The sequence below is a fragment of the Gavia stellata genome, chromosome 3 (assembly GCF_030936135.1).
Source record: "Gavia stellata isolate bGavSte3 chromosome 3, bGavSte3.hap2, whole genome shotgun sequence".
Lineage (NCBI taxonomy): Eukaryota > Metazoa > Chordata > Aves > Gaviiformes > Gaviidae > Gavia > Gavia stellata.
In genome coordinates this window covers 103,406,575-103,421,721 of record NC_082596.1, presented here as the reverse complement: position 1 = coordinate 103,421,721, position 15,147 = coordinate 103,406,575, and the positions used below count along the sequence as shown (strand labels likewise).

At 43.3% G+C, this 15,147-nt stretch overlaps 2 protein-coding genes across 3 annotated transcripts; one reads left to right on the top strand and one right to left on the bottom strand.

Moving 5' to 3' along the window:
- Positions 1-404: 404 nt before the first annotated feature.
- HSBP1L1 (heat shock factor binding protein 1 like 1) lies at positions 405-3,219 on the top strand. The gene is made up of 4 exons (XM_059815711.1): positions 405-449; positions 724-790; positions 1,734-1,828; positions 2,850-3,219. The coding sequence occupies exons 1-4, from the start codon at positions 405-407 to the stop codon at positions 2,853-2,855; spliced, it is 213 nt and encodes a 70-aa protein (XP_059671694.1). The 3' UTR covers positions 2,856-3,219.
- Positions 3,220-5,465: 2,246 nt separating this feature from the next.
- TXNL4A (thioredoxin like 4A) lies at positions 5,466-14,383 on the bottom strand. Of its 2 annotated transcripts, XM_059815462.1 has the most exons (4): positions 14,345-14,383; positions 13,958-14,131; positions 6,695-6,798; positions 5,466-5,982 (listed from the first exon to the last, which is right to left on the bottom strand). In XM_059815462.1, the coding sequence occupies exons 2-4, from the start codon at positions 14,108-14,110 to the stop codon at positions 5,811-5,813; spliced, it is 429 nt and encodes a 142-aa protein (XP_059671445.1). In that variant the 5' UTR covers positions 14,111-14,131; positions 14,345-14,383; the 3' UTR covers positions 5,466-5,810. The 2 variants fall into 2 exon arrangements, with proteins under 2 accessions (XP_059671445.1, XP_059671446.1); XM_059815463.1 differs by lacking the exons at positions 13,958-14,131; positions 14,345-14,383 and adding an exon at positions 12,741-12,796.
- Between the last annotated feature and the right edge of the window lie 764 nt (positions 14,384-15,147).

The following is a 15,147-nucleotide window of genomic DNA, read 5'->3' as shown; positions in this document are numbered from 1 at the left end:
AGTGCCTTCCGTCTTGTCCGTTGAGACGTCCTGGTGCAAGGAACTTCTACGAGCTCGGTATTTTTTACCGCTCCGTATTGCAAAAGTAATTACATGGGGAAAAGGAAGCAAACCTTAAGAAAGGAAGAAACCCAACCCTTGGGCCTTGGCGGAAGACAAGCATTTGTCATCGGGCGCTTTGTCGCTTCTCTCCTACGAGGTCGGAAGACCCCTGAAGGCCAAACCTCAACAGCCCTTTCTAGTTACCGCCCTGCAGGCGACAGTGCCTTCGGAAAACCAAGAGTTCCACCGCTGGACGGCATCTAACGGCGCACCCCCTCCCCTCGGAGCCCCCCCCCTCACAGCCGGCGGCTCCGGGAGAGCGGGCGGGGCCCTCCCCTGCCCGCCCCGCCGAGCCGGGGGCGATGGCGGCCGCGGGCCCGCCGGGCGCCGGGGACCTCTCGCGGCTGGTGAGCGCGGGGCTGGCTGCGGCGGGGGGGGGGGGGGGGGGAGCGGGGGCACCCTGACCGCGGGGGGCTCCGCCCGGGCGGCCGCCTGCCCGGTAGCGGGGGGACCGCAGCGGGTCCGCCTCACCGGAGGGTCCCCCCGTGGTGCCGAGCGGAGGGGCGCGGGGGGAGGCGGGCCTGGGGCCGGGCCCTGCGCCGCGGCTCGCTGGGCCGCCGCCCGGGGCTCCCGCGCTCTGCTTTCTCTCTGGTGTTTTTTTTTTTTTTTCCCTCCCCCCAGGCGGAAAATCTGCTGCATCAGCTGCAGGAGAGTTTTCAAGCCCTGACTGAAAAGATAACGCTGAGCAATATCCTCTTTCGACCGCGGGTGACTGCTGCGCGGGAGAGGCGGCCTGCTCCGCCGGGCCGGGCCGGGCCCGGTGTCCCCTGCGGGGAGGGACTTCGCTTGTTAACCCGGGGACGCGCTTTCTTCCTAAACATCCCGCTAAACTTAAGGATTGACGTTGTTAAACGCCTGTGATGTAAAGACAACCGAATTGCCCCCCCCCGCGCCCCTCAAGCCCGTTTATTTCCCCCTTTACTAAGAAGGAAATCCTAGAAAAGGCTTTACTAAAAGTATCAACTCCCAGCGAGCTAGTCTCTGTGCGGCAATTCGTGCTTTCACGTAAAATAAGCAACAAATTATGTGTAAAGATGCTGAAGGTACATTACCAAAGCAACCACCTTCAAAAATGCCACTTAAATCAGCGTACCGCTGCGTGTTGCTGCTTTAAAAGCAGCGGTGAGCCTCCGGAGCGTGGGAAGGTGAGCCCTCAGAAAGACAAATTAAGAGCTGAAGGGGTATTTACAGAAACTACCTCCACTTTCTAAATTTGAGAATTTATTACACTTCCCATTTTTTCTGAAACTCGCCCTTTCAGGAGGCTTTGGCGTAAGAGAAGAACAATGTTGCGGCAGCGCTCATGTTCTGATTGCGGAGGTTGGCTGTAGGGTATCACCTAAAATAGTTCCTCAGAAAGAAAGCAATCTCGCACAGAAAATACTCCAGTTCACTCATGGGCAGGCAGGAAGGTATTTATTTGAAAATATTTAGACCCTGAATGCTTCTCTGTCGCAAGAGAACGTGGGATTGTCTTGTAACAGTAGGACTTTGTGCATGCTTCATCTTGCGTTAAACATGAGTAAGAAAGAGGCTGAGACATCTGGAAGAAAGCTTCTTGTTACTCTCACGGAAGGAAAAAAACCTATCAAATTATATTATTTATAAATAAGTTATCTTTAACTTTTTACTGGAAGAAATGGGCGAGCGCATTGATGACCTCGAGAAGCATGTTGCTGACCTGATGACAGAGGCTGGGATAGAAAACACTGACAACGAGTTGAAAGTAAAGAAACTTAATTTTTACTCTATGTATTTGCACTTAGTTTTGAACTATGGGCAGCACCTAGTGTGAAAATATTGTTTATATATTTATCATACCTGCATGTCTGTCGATTTTAAAGTATACTGAGATTCTTTTTTTCAAGTATTTAAAATGACCTTGGATTTCTTTGTGCCAAGAGCCAAAGAATGCTACCACTTTTTCAACAGAGAAACTGTAGCTTGATGTGGCTGTTTCAGCCGAGCGCCACACACGAGGGGGTCATGCGAACTTACCTCAAATACGTAAACTGAGGCTGTACCTTTGTCGTAAAACCTGTGCGGCTTAAAGCACCGTGCCCACCATTCCTGTCCCTTGCGTATGCTCACCTGGCTGACTGAGGATTCGCGCTGGTGTAAATTTACGTACAGCTGCTTTTCAACCCGCTTCCACTTCCCAGCGTGGCTCAGAGCACACCTCTTAAAGACACTCGCCCCAAGCACGGCAGTTGTTTGTTCTCGCAGCAGTGAGATGGGGATGGAAAGCGCAAGGACGACTTTAGTGTTATTGTCAAACACTCTGTAATATAAAAACATGCTGCAGTTCAGGATTGTGTGCAGGGTTTTATATCGCGCTCTGTTGCAAATGCCACCCCCCCACCCCGATGGGAGCCTTAGTTGGTGTTCTTAGTATTTACGAGTTCTTAGTATTTACAAGACAGCGCTGCTTCCGTGTTCTGTGGGTGTGGGTGATGTCTTCTTCCTGTTGTTACACGCTTTCCCGATTCAAACTGAGACACATCAATTATTTTTTTCACTTAGAGACTGCTTACCCGCTGAAAGACAGGAACGTCTGTAAGTAATATTGAAGTACTTTAAGCATCTATTTGTTCTGATGCCTTTTTTGTGGTAAGCTAGTTTTCAGAAATACAGAAAGACAATCCATGAAGATGTATTTAACTCTACAGAGATGTTACTATTTTTACGCTGAATCACATTCATGAATAATTAAACCACTAACCTACTTATTCACTGTTTCTTTGCAGCACTGAAACGAGGATGCGATCAAGAAAGATAAAGGGAGAACAGCACCACACCGAACCTGGGAGTTTACCATCAGCATCACTAGTCACAAAAAGCGCCAGTGAAAACAAACACGCTTGCATCATGTCACAACAGAATCTGTTTTTATTTCTTAACTATTGCCCCAGGAAAAAAAGTGGAAAGCTGGGTTTATTCATCTAAATGGGACACTATCTCCTGTAACTGGGAAAGAATTGCTGGTTTGAGGGGAGGCAAAACCACTATTTTGGACAGAAAACTACATCCCATACAGTGAACTTACCCAGTCACAAACTTTTCCAATGTATGAAAATGTATTTCATTTATTTTAAAAATATTAAAATCTTCATCATATTTCTTTGTTGCCTTTTTAACTTAAAAGTTCTCAGAGTAACAAGATCCTTCTATGACAAAACTTCCCCATTTGCATATGCCATTTTGATGCTGTCAATGTTTTACATTACAAAAGGCACCTTACCTTATTTGATGTTATTACAAAGGTGCCTTTGCAAAACTTCGTAGGTCCAGTGAACATCAACTGTTCTGCACCAAAAGAAATGGCAGTGTTTGCAGATATTACAGCTGGGCAGTAGTTACTCTTTCCACAAGCCCAAAGCTGCACAGATAATGTCATCCACGTCTGCATGCTGTGCCAGTTTCGGTTCTTTGACATTAACAGTTTTAATGAAAGAGCCTAAACACTTTGAGATAGACAGGAATTCTAGTCACCAAACAGGTCCTGAGCGTGGCTGAGTCAAAGAAAACGGGACACGTGCACTAACTTTAAGGTTCTTGTACACCAAAACATTGGCACTTCTGGCAGGAAAGACTTTGAAACTTTACGGGAATCTCTCACAACGAATGCAGAAATTGAAGCATTACCAGGTAAGTAGAATACCGCAGCTAATGAAGGATGAATACGCCTTTTAAAACTTTGGCAGGTGTTAACACCATCTCTTACAGATTCTTCATCGATATCAAGAAATCATTCCAATCAATGCTGTAATCGATGTAGCGCTGCAAGCAACGTCAAACTGGGGGGAGAGGCTGCTTCGCTAGAGGACAGGCTGGAGAACTGGGCCAACAGGAACCTCACAAAGTCCAAAGGCAAGCGCCCAGCCTCACCTCTGGGACAGGGTAAGCTTATGCCGCGGCGCAGCCGTGGGGGGCTGGCTGGCGTGCAGCTTTGCAGGGACAGAGCGGGGTTTGGTGGACAAGGGGAAGGAGAGTCAGCAGGGTGCCCCGGTGACAAGGGCTGCAGCCACATTCTGCTCAGCGTTAGCACAAGTAGAGCCGGGGGTCATTCCCCTCTATTCAACTCCTATGAGACCACAGCCAGAGTACTATGTCAATTCTGGTGCTCCCCAGCTCAAAGCAATATATTGTTATGAGGCAGTTAAACAGAGAGCCACCAAGATATTGTAGAGTACAAAGCATACGAGGGTTTGAGAGAATTCTGGCAGTTCAGTCTTAAGAAGAGACTACGCCTTTCCTTCTGGCTACAGCTACCCCGTGGTTGAGCATGGAGAACAGACAGACTCTTGTTGCAGGTGTTCTACACAAGAAAGTTAATAGACACAAGCTGGAACACAGGAAATTCCAGCTAGATGCACCCTCAGCTATGAGGGTGCTCAAGCAGAACAGGCTTTGCAGAAAGGTTGAAGACTCACTATCCCTAGAGACACTCAACGCTGGGCAGTCCTAGGCAACCTGATCAAGCGGGACCTACTTTGGGAGGTTGGACTAGACCTCCAGTAGTCCCTTCCAACAGAAATGATTCCATAATTAATAACCACTGTAAACCAGGTTAATTTAATTTTACTTTCTCAACTCATTCTAAATCCTCTAAAACACACAGATGGTAAAAAAAGCATATTCCGCTTTGTCTTGTAACAAACTAGACCAAAAGGACAGGTATCTCCTTTCTGCATAGTCTGGCTTGTTTTTTCTTAATCCTGTAAATACGCGTGTATCAGTTTAAAAACAAAACAAAAAAACCCACACCACCCTGGTTCCATTACTGCAGAACAAAAGTTATCAGAAATGCAAACAGCAACCTCAAAAGCCAGGCCACAGTGGAACCCAATCCAAGTTTCATGAGTATATATGCATTTTAGTATACCATTAGACAAAATGGAGGTCAAATGAGAGAAAGCGTAGCTCATCCTTTCTTCAGCTGCTGACTATGCAACCGGCTCCAGAACTGCAATTACCCTTTGGCACTGCAGAATCTACCAAGTATGTCAAGCTGACTACTGTATGCATAATCACCGTGAAAAAGAAGTCCATCACCACAAGTCAATTAAGTCAGGGTGGAGGAAAGTCATAGAAGATGTTTTCTCCGAGTTCTGCTAAATGTGAATAAATGCACCTTAGTGCTTTCTTCCAATTTTTAGTGGACACAGAAGACCAAGATACTGTGCAAGGAAATCCTGACAGAAGTGATAAGCCTTCATCTTCAAAATTATGACTTTGCATCCAATTACATTTGTTTTCATTTTCATTCTCAAATTTAATTAGCTAAAGAAAATTCAGCTAAATAAGTGAAACTCATTTTATTCTTTTAAAAAAGCTATAATATAGTTTCCCCACATATTTCTGTAACAAAAGCAAACAATAACAGTTGAAGTGTTTTTCTGCAAACAGGCTTTTTATGTACAAAAATACATCATACCCAAAGGATGACACAGCGTAAAGTCTTTAAAAAATAAAAATAAAAAAACAATCCAAAATTCATCTACAGTATTACTGCAGTTGGACAGTTCCAGACTTCGAGTCTTTTACTTTTCCAAACGGAATCCAAACTGTTTAAATAATTCAAAATATACTCAAAGTTGAAGGCTTGGTAGGTCTTTCTCGTTTAATATATATATATATGTACACACATACACAAGAATAAATTTAAGTGGACACAGGGTTAAAAAAAAGGCAGCCCCAAAGAAATGTCAGTATCTGTATTTAGTGGAATAATCTTTCGGCGATACCACCAAACCTCGACCTTTGCGGGCTCCTCTGTAAACAGTTTCTATTATGTCAATCATCTCTTGCTTATCTTCCATTGCCCAGTTGATCTTGTTGTTATTACCTGTACCTAAATCAATCATGATGTGTTTGTTCCTTTAAAGGGAGAGAAAAAAAAAAAACAAACAGACAAGTTAATATGGTATTATAATTCAGAAATAAACTTTATATCCCCCACAACAAGGCTTTGTAGGATTCTGAAGAAGCCCTTATAACATAAGCAGGCTTGCAAAATAAGCCTCCAAGATAGAGTATCCACTCCTGTCACTCAAGTTGACATTCTACCACCTATTTCTAAAGCTAGAACACAGACTGCAAACATGCCCCCGAGATTGCTACTCAGTGCAATTAGCCTTCAGCGTATTCCTCATTGTTTATATTTCCTTCCCACTACTGTCTAACACCAGAGAAGAGTACCACGCTTGTCAGTAGCACATTTTATCTCATCAAAGTAGATGCCTTAGCTCCAAAAAACCTTAATGCTTCAGGTATATCTTTAAAGCAAGTTTGACAAGCTTGACTGCCGCATTACTGCAGTATTCTATACAGGGAGTTTCAGATTTAAAACTAAAAAACAATGCATAGCAAAACCAGTTTTCACTATCACTAATTTGTACTCTATTATCAAAACACTGTTACTAGGCTAATTGGAAAACAAGCCATTTCCCTATTTAATCAGTTTACTCTCTTGTAGAGCAATGAAAATATAAGCATCAGTATGCTGATACGCATTTAGAAATGATCTACTGAGACGCTGCTGAGACACACAAAAAATTTAACTGAGTTACATTCTAGAACCATCATGTACCTGAAGAAAAACATGACAGTACAGGGATCGTACAACTCGTACATCTTGTTGAAGTCTGGTACTTCAGTGATATCCACGAGATAAATAACAGCAAAGTTTTTTACCTAAACAGAAAAAAAAAGGAAATATAAAAGCAATATATATTACCAAGCCTTTGATTATTTGTCTTACCGATTAAAAGGCATAAGCTTTCATTATTGCAATATTTATTTTCCAAAATATTAAGTCTTAAAATCACATCAAAGTCTTGCCAGTATTTTTAACCACAACGACCAATTAACATGGACAGTATTTTTAAATATAGCCAAGACGCTCATTTCACATCCAGCATCAACTGGAAAGTTACTACGCTAAATGAACATCCAGAGAAACAAATGCCCTTCACAGACAACTGAGACCTCACAGTGACCCACACAGCTCCAAACAAGCAGACTAACTGCTCTGTGCAAGCCAAGCTGACACATTTTGCCTCTGTCATCAGCTGCTTATGGACTTAAGAAAATTAACGCTCTAAAAGGCCCTGGTACCTGCCTCCAAGCATTTTTTGCCCTCTAAACCATCTAATTTGTTTAACAAGGCTCGTTAAATGAAAATAAATCTGTTAATTTAGTAATAAAAACTGACGGCCTTTTTGAGAGGTGTAAAGTAAAACAGGAGCTTAAAAATTTAACCGATAATGAAAAAAAGACCTTGACGAGAAACTATTCTCTGGGCAATTCTGGTAAAATAGGCTTTCATTTTGCAGAGTTACTGAATTAAATGCACAAGAATCCCTCCTCTTTAATGTCATAGTTAATGTCTTCATTTCTGAAAGAAAACCATGTCACATTTTTGTTTCCTAGATGTAGCATATTTAACCTTAAGTGGAATTAGGGGAAGTTTTAGTTTCTAAATTTAGCTCATACATGTACAGTAGAAATTAACACGCACACATGCGCATTAAAATATAAGTCAGTAGGCATCTAAATTACACAAACCTTTAAGGTATATTATCAAATACTCATGCATTATACCATGAACACACAACCTTGCCCCCCCATCTTTACCTACATACAAATACAATTTCGGTCCTTCCCATTTGACTATACAAAATTACCAGTCTGAGGTCACACGTGGTCTAAGGTTTATGACAAACTTACTGTTTGTCACAGTACTTCCCACTTGTTAATTCTGCTATCAAACGTATAATTTCTGCTTGATGTAAAGATGTTTTATTTTAGTCCATAGAACAGGATTAGACTGTACCAGAAAAATATTATATATGGTGTACCCTGTACTTAAATATCCTAGCAGGCACTTTAATTGGGAAAGTATGGAGGTGGTTTGTTTACAATAAAACAGAAGCACATGGTAAATAAATTTGGATGGACTTCTGCTTCAACACAGTTTCTAAATTATAAAAAAATAATCACAATTCAAAGACGTAAATAAGTATTAGTAGCAAAGAAAGTAACACCTCTTCTGGAGTGAAACAGCATTTGAATAGTTTTTACTGTGCTTTTATGGAGCTAGTTATAATCCTAGACTCTGTCAATAATCTAATGAAAACATCCCATTTAAGCCATGTTCCAAAATAGGCAAGATGTAAAGCCTCGAAAACCCAAATTAGTCATAATATCAAACTCTCAACACCCTCTGAAGTGATCATTCGTGCCCATTTCAATTTTATGTGAAAGAGTTCTAAGAAATTTAATGGGATGTTCAGAGTCAACAATTTAGCTGAGAAGAGACTGAAGTTACTCCCTGGTTAGCCTTAGGAGGCAAAAGACAGTTGTTTGTTGGTTTGGGTTTTTTTAAAAAAACAAAACAAAACACCCAAAAAAACCAAAACCAAAACCCGAAGAGCCATTTTCATTCTCTCCTATCATTTCTTCTTCCATCCTACTGACATTTTCAGCATCAGCAGCACAGCTTCGCCGTGTGGGGAAATTTCTACACCACCTTTGGCAATTCCAACAAACTAAACATAATCTTTGAACAAGTATTTAATTTGGAGATTAGAAAATTATTTTAAGTTAAACCAAGCATTAATACAACATTCTTAGGACCTGCTTTGTTCACTGAAAGACTAGTCCAAGGAGATTATATGCCGCACCAGAAGACCACTACAAAAGCACTGCTAAACCAAAATTTTACTTCCAAGAACTATGTAGTTCACATAGTACTGGAAAAACAAAACTTTTAAAGTTAGTTTTACATTATATACATTTAATTTAGTTGAGCTGTTGCAGAACAAGAAATGCTTGTCACTAGCAATGAACATTAACAGCCTAAGATTTTAGAAAAGAGAACCAGAGTTAATGAATGCATCAGCTTGTCTTCTGAAACTCACATACTACTCAAGTCTTAAATAAGTTATTACACATATCTTACTCAAATGGACTGGATCATTCAAATCACCTCTGCACAGCATATATGCAAGTTATCACTGCAATCCAAGTATCTCAGCCATTAACTGAATCTTCCTTCTCTCCTACATGGGAGTAAATGCACAGCTACCTACTTTTATAGAAGTGAAACTGATGACAATCATCTGCTCAAAAGCTTGTATGAAGTCCAAGGCAGACCTCAAAGGTGGATATGGACTCTCAAATTTGAATTCAGAACTTTAAAAGCGGGTCTGTTCTTTCCCCCTTGCTTGCTTTCAAATCTGACAAGATTACCACTCCAAAACCACTTAGCTTGCAAGTGCATTGAATAAGGATGTGTTTTGCAGACTTTGGACACTGGCTGCCAAGGTTGCCCATGACATGGGCCTTGCCATGCAACACTCCAACATACATAGCAGCAGGAGGCTGGGATTCAGGCCTAAGAATGAACTAGATAAAAACACGGGTAAGAGGCTAAATACGGAAAGGGTGATGTAGAAGCACTGCAGCGGCCATAATATCTACCGTTCAGTGGCCATGCCAGGCTGGGCAGGCTTGGCACCAAGAGGCATTTTATTTCAACACAAGACAAGCCCTGCAGAACTACTCAAATGTCTCTCTCTGCACAGCACTGACCAGTCTTACAGCCTGAAGAAGCACATACTGGCTCAGACACAATATTGGAGCCAAGATACAGCAGTACAGAGCCCGCTTCACAGCAGTACAGAGCAGCATCTGAGCTGGCTTCACACACAGCCAGCTCTAATTCACAAGGCTTTACCTTAGGCTTCATTTTAAGCAAAAGCAATTGAAGCATTTCTGGATTCAGGCTGGTACGGATGCAGGAGCTGATCTATGTACTTGAGCTAGTAAGTCTGCGGAGACAAACCACAGCTTAACCTATCCCTATCCATTGGGACGTGAATCCATCCCCCAGGCAGTTGTCTGTTCAAAACTACACTCCTATATAGAACAAGCTTTGCTATCACTTCAAGGCAGTTGTTGATAAGAAGTTTTCTTTCTGACTTTTGAGTTGTAACTGGGGATACAGTATGGAGACCTCAGAACAAGAATTAAAACCAACTCTGAGCAAGAAAACCACACTAAAGGCAGTTGCAGTTGTAACAATTGAGACTACACTGAGGTTGTTAATGTGAACAAAAATTTTACTATCCAGACAATATGCAAAACCCCTTCTGGTATTTTAGAAGTTGATTTTAGAAGTTGAACACATAATAACACAAATTTATTCTGAAAGTACTACTGGTCAAGCACTGGAACAGGCTGCCCAGGGAGGTGGTGAAGTCACCATCACTGAAGGTATTGAAGGAACGTGTGGACGTGGCACTGTGGGACATGGTTTAATGGGCATGGTGGTGTTGGGTTGATGGTTGGACTTGATGGTCTTACAGGTCTTTTCCAACCTTAGTGATTCTGTGCTACTTAACCTCCTAACATACACTAAAATATAGTAGATTTGTTGCAGTAAATCAGCTGCTTTCTGAGAAAAACCCCAACCTCTGGTGATAGACCTCCTTTTGGAGAGCTCCACACTTGCTCAACACCTGGAGATAAAAACAATTTCAGCGTAAGAACAAGACAGATACTAACTTTTGAATGTATTTATTTCTGACACTCTGACTTCCTTTATCCACCTGTCAGTTCAAAACTTTCTCTGTTTTACCAGGCCATTGTAGCTGCTGTCCATGGGGACTAGATGGAGCAGGAAACTAAAACAGCAGCATGGATTCAAAATTTTATCAGACTTATTTTCATGGGTTGGGCTTCAATTTCGATTGGGTTTGGTTTGGTGTTTTTTTTCTTCTTAATTACCGTAGCTTCACAGATTAGTCTACATTACTCAACACGCATATGCAAAAACCTGAAGTACGTTATTGCCTAGCCACAGTTACAGGCTATTTTAATTCTTCACACAACTGTATCCGCTTGGGTGGACTACTGTTAAATCTTTAAATGGAACGGCTCAAGAATATAAAGCAGAGGACATACCATCAGATATAGATTCTGTATCCTATCTTGATCAAAATCACACACTTAGCTGGTAAATAGGAAACACAGATGTAGGAAAAATCGTATGCCAGATGCAATACATCTCATTTGTCCTCCAATGTTCTCCCTCCTGCCTTTCTTCATAAACAATGTCAGTCAAAAAAAGTTAATGCACTCCTACAACATGAGATTGCCACAGCAGTATGGTCGTTGACTAGGAAGAATGGCAATAACCACGAAGTTTCTTTAAATTTCTGTTAGGGGTAAGTAATACTCTTTTTTTTTTTTTTGTTAAGATTTCAGATCCCTTTAAGAAGCAAATCTCACAGCCACGCATTACCTGATGGCCCAAAGTGCACACAGCAAATACCTAAGGCAATCTGAGACAAGACCTAAGATTCCATCTTCTCATCTTCCTAACCAGTTTCTAGACAATGTTTTTTATCTATAGACGTCTTTATGGACAAGAAAATCCCAGGGGGAAAAAAAAAAAAACACAACAGGAACTGAGACTAGCTTTTGCAACAAATCATTCAAGTTGAAGGCAGCTAGCAGACTCGCATTACTGAACTGAAAAGGCTGCAAACACAGCCAAGGACAAACTTTAAGGTCTGCGCTGTCAACGCTTATTTCAATTTTTTTCTTGTTAATTATGCTCTAAGTTTAGGTGATTAAATTTATAGGGGAAAAGAGAAAGACATCATACTGTTGAGAGCAATACTTACAGCTAACAATTTTGAAAACTATAGACAGGAGTAAATAGATGAGCTTTGCTCAACTTTAATCACAAACACCAGTAACTATAATACCAGTATGTTTTTTTACAGCTCCCTCTTTCCCTGCCCACCCCCACCCCCCTTCTTCTCCTCTCTCACTTTTCATGTAACCTTAACAGAAAGGCAGAGGCACAACTAACATTTGAGCAAAAGCCACAGCTATTCACACTTCTAATTATGGTTAAATAAATGCAAAACATTTGAACAATCCTCCCTACACCCACATTGACCCAATACACCTATTGGTTAAAGTGACCTGGTTTCACAAGAGGTTATCTGATTTACAGTAATCAGTCCTAAATAAATTATGGTTTAAAAATATTTCTTTAAAAAGGGGTATTAAAGTCATATAGCAGCCAAAGCCCTGTATTTCAGAGGATGGGGTTTTATAATTGTAAGCCTCCTTTTAAAAAAAAAAAAAGTGTATTTTTAAAAAAGGTGTTCCAGAGGAGTTTTATGAAACTCAATTCTTAGATGTTTGGTTGAAACCCTTACAAAGCAAAAAATCTAACATCTTAGAATCATTTTTTGTTTTGAAACTCGGTGAAACCTTTCTTCTTGTTCATGTAACACTGGGGAAAAAAAAAGGGTCAACTGTAAGTGGAGTACATTTCAGTGACAACAATCTGCTTTGTATTTTCATATAGCGTTCTAGTTTCTTTTTTCCCCCCAAAAGGATTCAAACCGAAAAAATCCTGTTTTCCTATTATAAAGCACAAATAAATATTACTGCTACCCAAAAAAACGCTGCAGACTAAAATAATATTGCACCATGGTATCAAATGTAAAATACAGCTACATTTTCTTCAAATGTAGCGTGCAATTACAGCATGTTAACATTCCGTATTATTCTCTAGTATAAACACCTATACGATTGGAACTTTTACTCACTCTTTAAAACAGCAGAGATCCAAACATGGCTTGTAAGCAAGAGGATGAGGAAGGATCTCCCCCTTTAATCTGCCATTTCTGCAGAGGGAGATTTTTAAATAAGAAGTTACATTGTTCTTTCTTTCCCCAGTCACCCCTAACTGCCAATACATCTGCCAAATTGCGAAGCATCCTGCCAAAAGTCGATACTAACAGTATCTGAGCATAAGACACTCCCACCAAGTTAAACACAAAATTACTAAATTACACCATGTCGCAATTCCTTATGGTATTCTTTACCTCTTAACATTTGGCTATAGCTATAGGTATAGATCTTTCACTGGAGGGATTTTAGAGATGGAAGTCCATTTATTTAAATATAACATTAAAAGAGAAAGATCACACCAAGACCTCTGTATCAAGTTATGCAGTATGCATACAATTTTACATGAAGATAACTGACTCCTTTTGCTACCCAAGTTACCACTTCTGGTTCAGATTTTTTTTGCTTCATTTTCTCTGTGGTTCAGCTGAAGAAGAGCTGTCAATTTTCTACATCTATCACTATGCAAAACCTTTACCAAATACATAAAAAGATAAATTACAGCTGATTGTATCTGTTAACAGTCTAATTTTTTTTCAGTATCTGTCTTTCTTCAGTGAGTGACCAGCTGTCAGCAGGCATTCAGTTTCCATCTAAAAAGCGCTTCAGCGTTTGGCTCCTGCAATTTACTTCAGGCCACACAACTCAATGGAATGCTATCTGTCTCCAAGCAGAAAATTAGATATGTTAATCAACACCGTCCTGTACATTTTAGGATCTTACCATTTTTAAAAGTCAAAATGAAAGTAACTTCTTGAGTTATTCAAATGGCAATCTGAGGCTACTATACGTTCTGAATGTAAAGTGACAGTGCTGCACTACCTACAGCCACAGCAGTCCTACTACCAAGCACTTGGTTCTGCTTGAACGCTGACATTCGTTAGATGATGGTTTATCAACAGGCAGCGATTTGATTTCAGAACTTGCAACACTCTTTTCCCCCCCTTAAACACTGCAAACATCAGCATCGCCGATGACTTTAGGAGACACTCGTGAAAGCGAACCAAACGGCTTTCTCGCTGCCTCCTAAAGCAGCAATACCTCTTCAGAAACTGAGTTACAACCTGCCTAAGGCTTTGCGTAAGCCAGCTGAAACACTGCGTGCAGACCGGGACCGTCTCACGGCACGGCCTACCTTCTCGGCTATGCTGTACAAGACTTCATCCATCTTCATGCAGGTCGGGTCCCAGTCGTGCCCAAAGCGGATGACCACGACTCGGTCCTCTTCCGAGAGGATGGCCTGGTCCACCTGCCAGCCGTTGTGCAAGTGCGGCAGCATGTACGACATCCTGACGGGCGGGTGGCGGGCCTGCGGGACGACAGCAACCACCCGGGAGCTGAGGGCCCGGCCTGCCTTCGCACGGCGCCGCCAGCCCCCCCCTCCGCCGCCAGCCCCACCCCGCAGGCCCAAGCCGCTAACGGCCGCGGCCTGCCGTGGCGCAGCGATGCCACCGGGGCCTTGCGGGCACCAGGGACGACCCGCCGAGCCCCCCTGCCCGAGCCCGCCCCGTCCCCGCCGTACCCCGTGGGCGTCCTTCTCTCGGCAAAACGGGGCGACGCAGCGACGGCGCGAGGGGGAGCGGAAGTGAGGCAATACGTCCGCGCGGCCGGGAAACGCGCTTCCGCCCCGCGGAGGGGGCGGGGCTTCCCTCAGTGGGCGGGGCAGGGGCGCCGAAGGGGCGGGGGAGGCGTCTTGGACCATACCAAGTGTGAAGGCGGGCGGGGAAGGGCGGAAGAACGGCTTGGACCGTACCAAGCGGGGAGAGGGGCCGAGGTGGCCGAGGCCGGGTTGGGATGTCACTGCTCGTCGCCGAGGCGTGACATGGCGGGGCCTGTGAGGGCCCCCTGCATCAGGGCAGGGGCCGGGCAGCCGTGCCCAGGGCCACAGAGACCTTGTGCTCTCAGGGGTCTCTGTGCCCCCATCCCACCCGCTGCAGAGCCAGCCCCAAGCGAGGGGGCCTGGGCTGGGGCCTGGCTCCTGGGCCACGGCCAAGAGGGCAACCAAAATGGCAGGTGGCCCTGTGGGGGTGTCCCTGCTGCCCGAGGAGCCAGGCGCACCCGACTGGGCAGGCAGGTTGTGCTCCCACTCTGCTGGCCAGGGCCACGGGCATCTCCCTTCCCAAGTGGGACGTGGAGCTGTGCCGCGGTGGTCGGCACAGCCAGCCTGAGCAGTGCTGCTGGGTGGCACAGGAGGGTGAAACGGAGGTCACCGCAGCCTGAATCTCCGAATCTCTGCTGCTGACCACTCTACAGATGTTAAAAAACTTCCTGTGCCTCCACTGGATTTGATCAAGGGGATACCTTGGTAAAAGGCCGCGTCTGGAG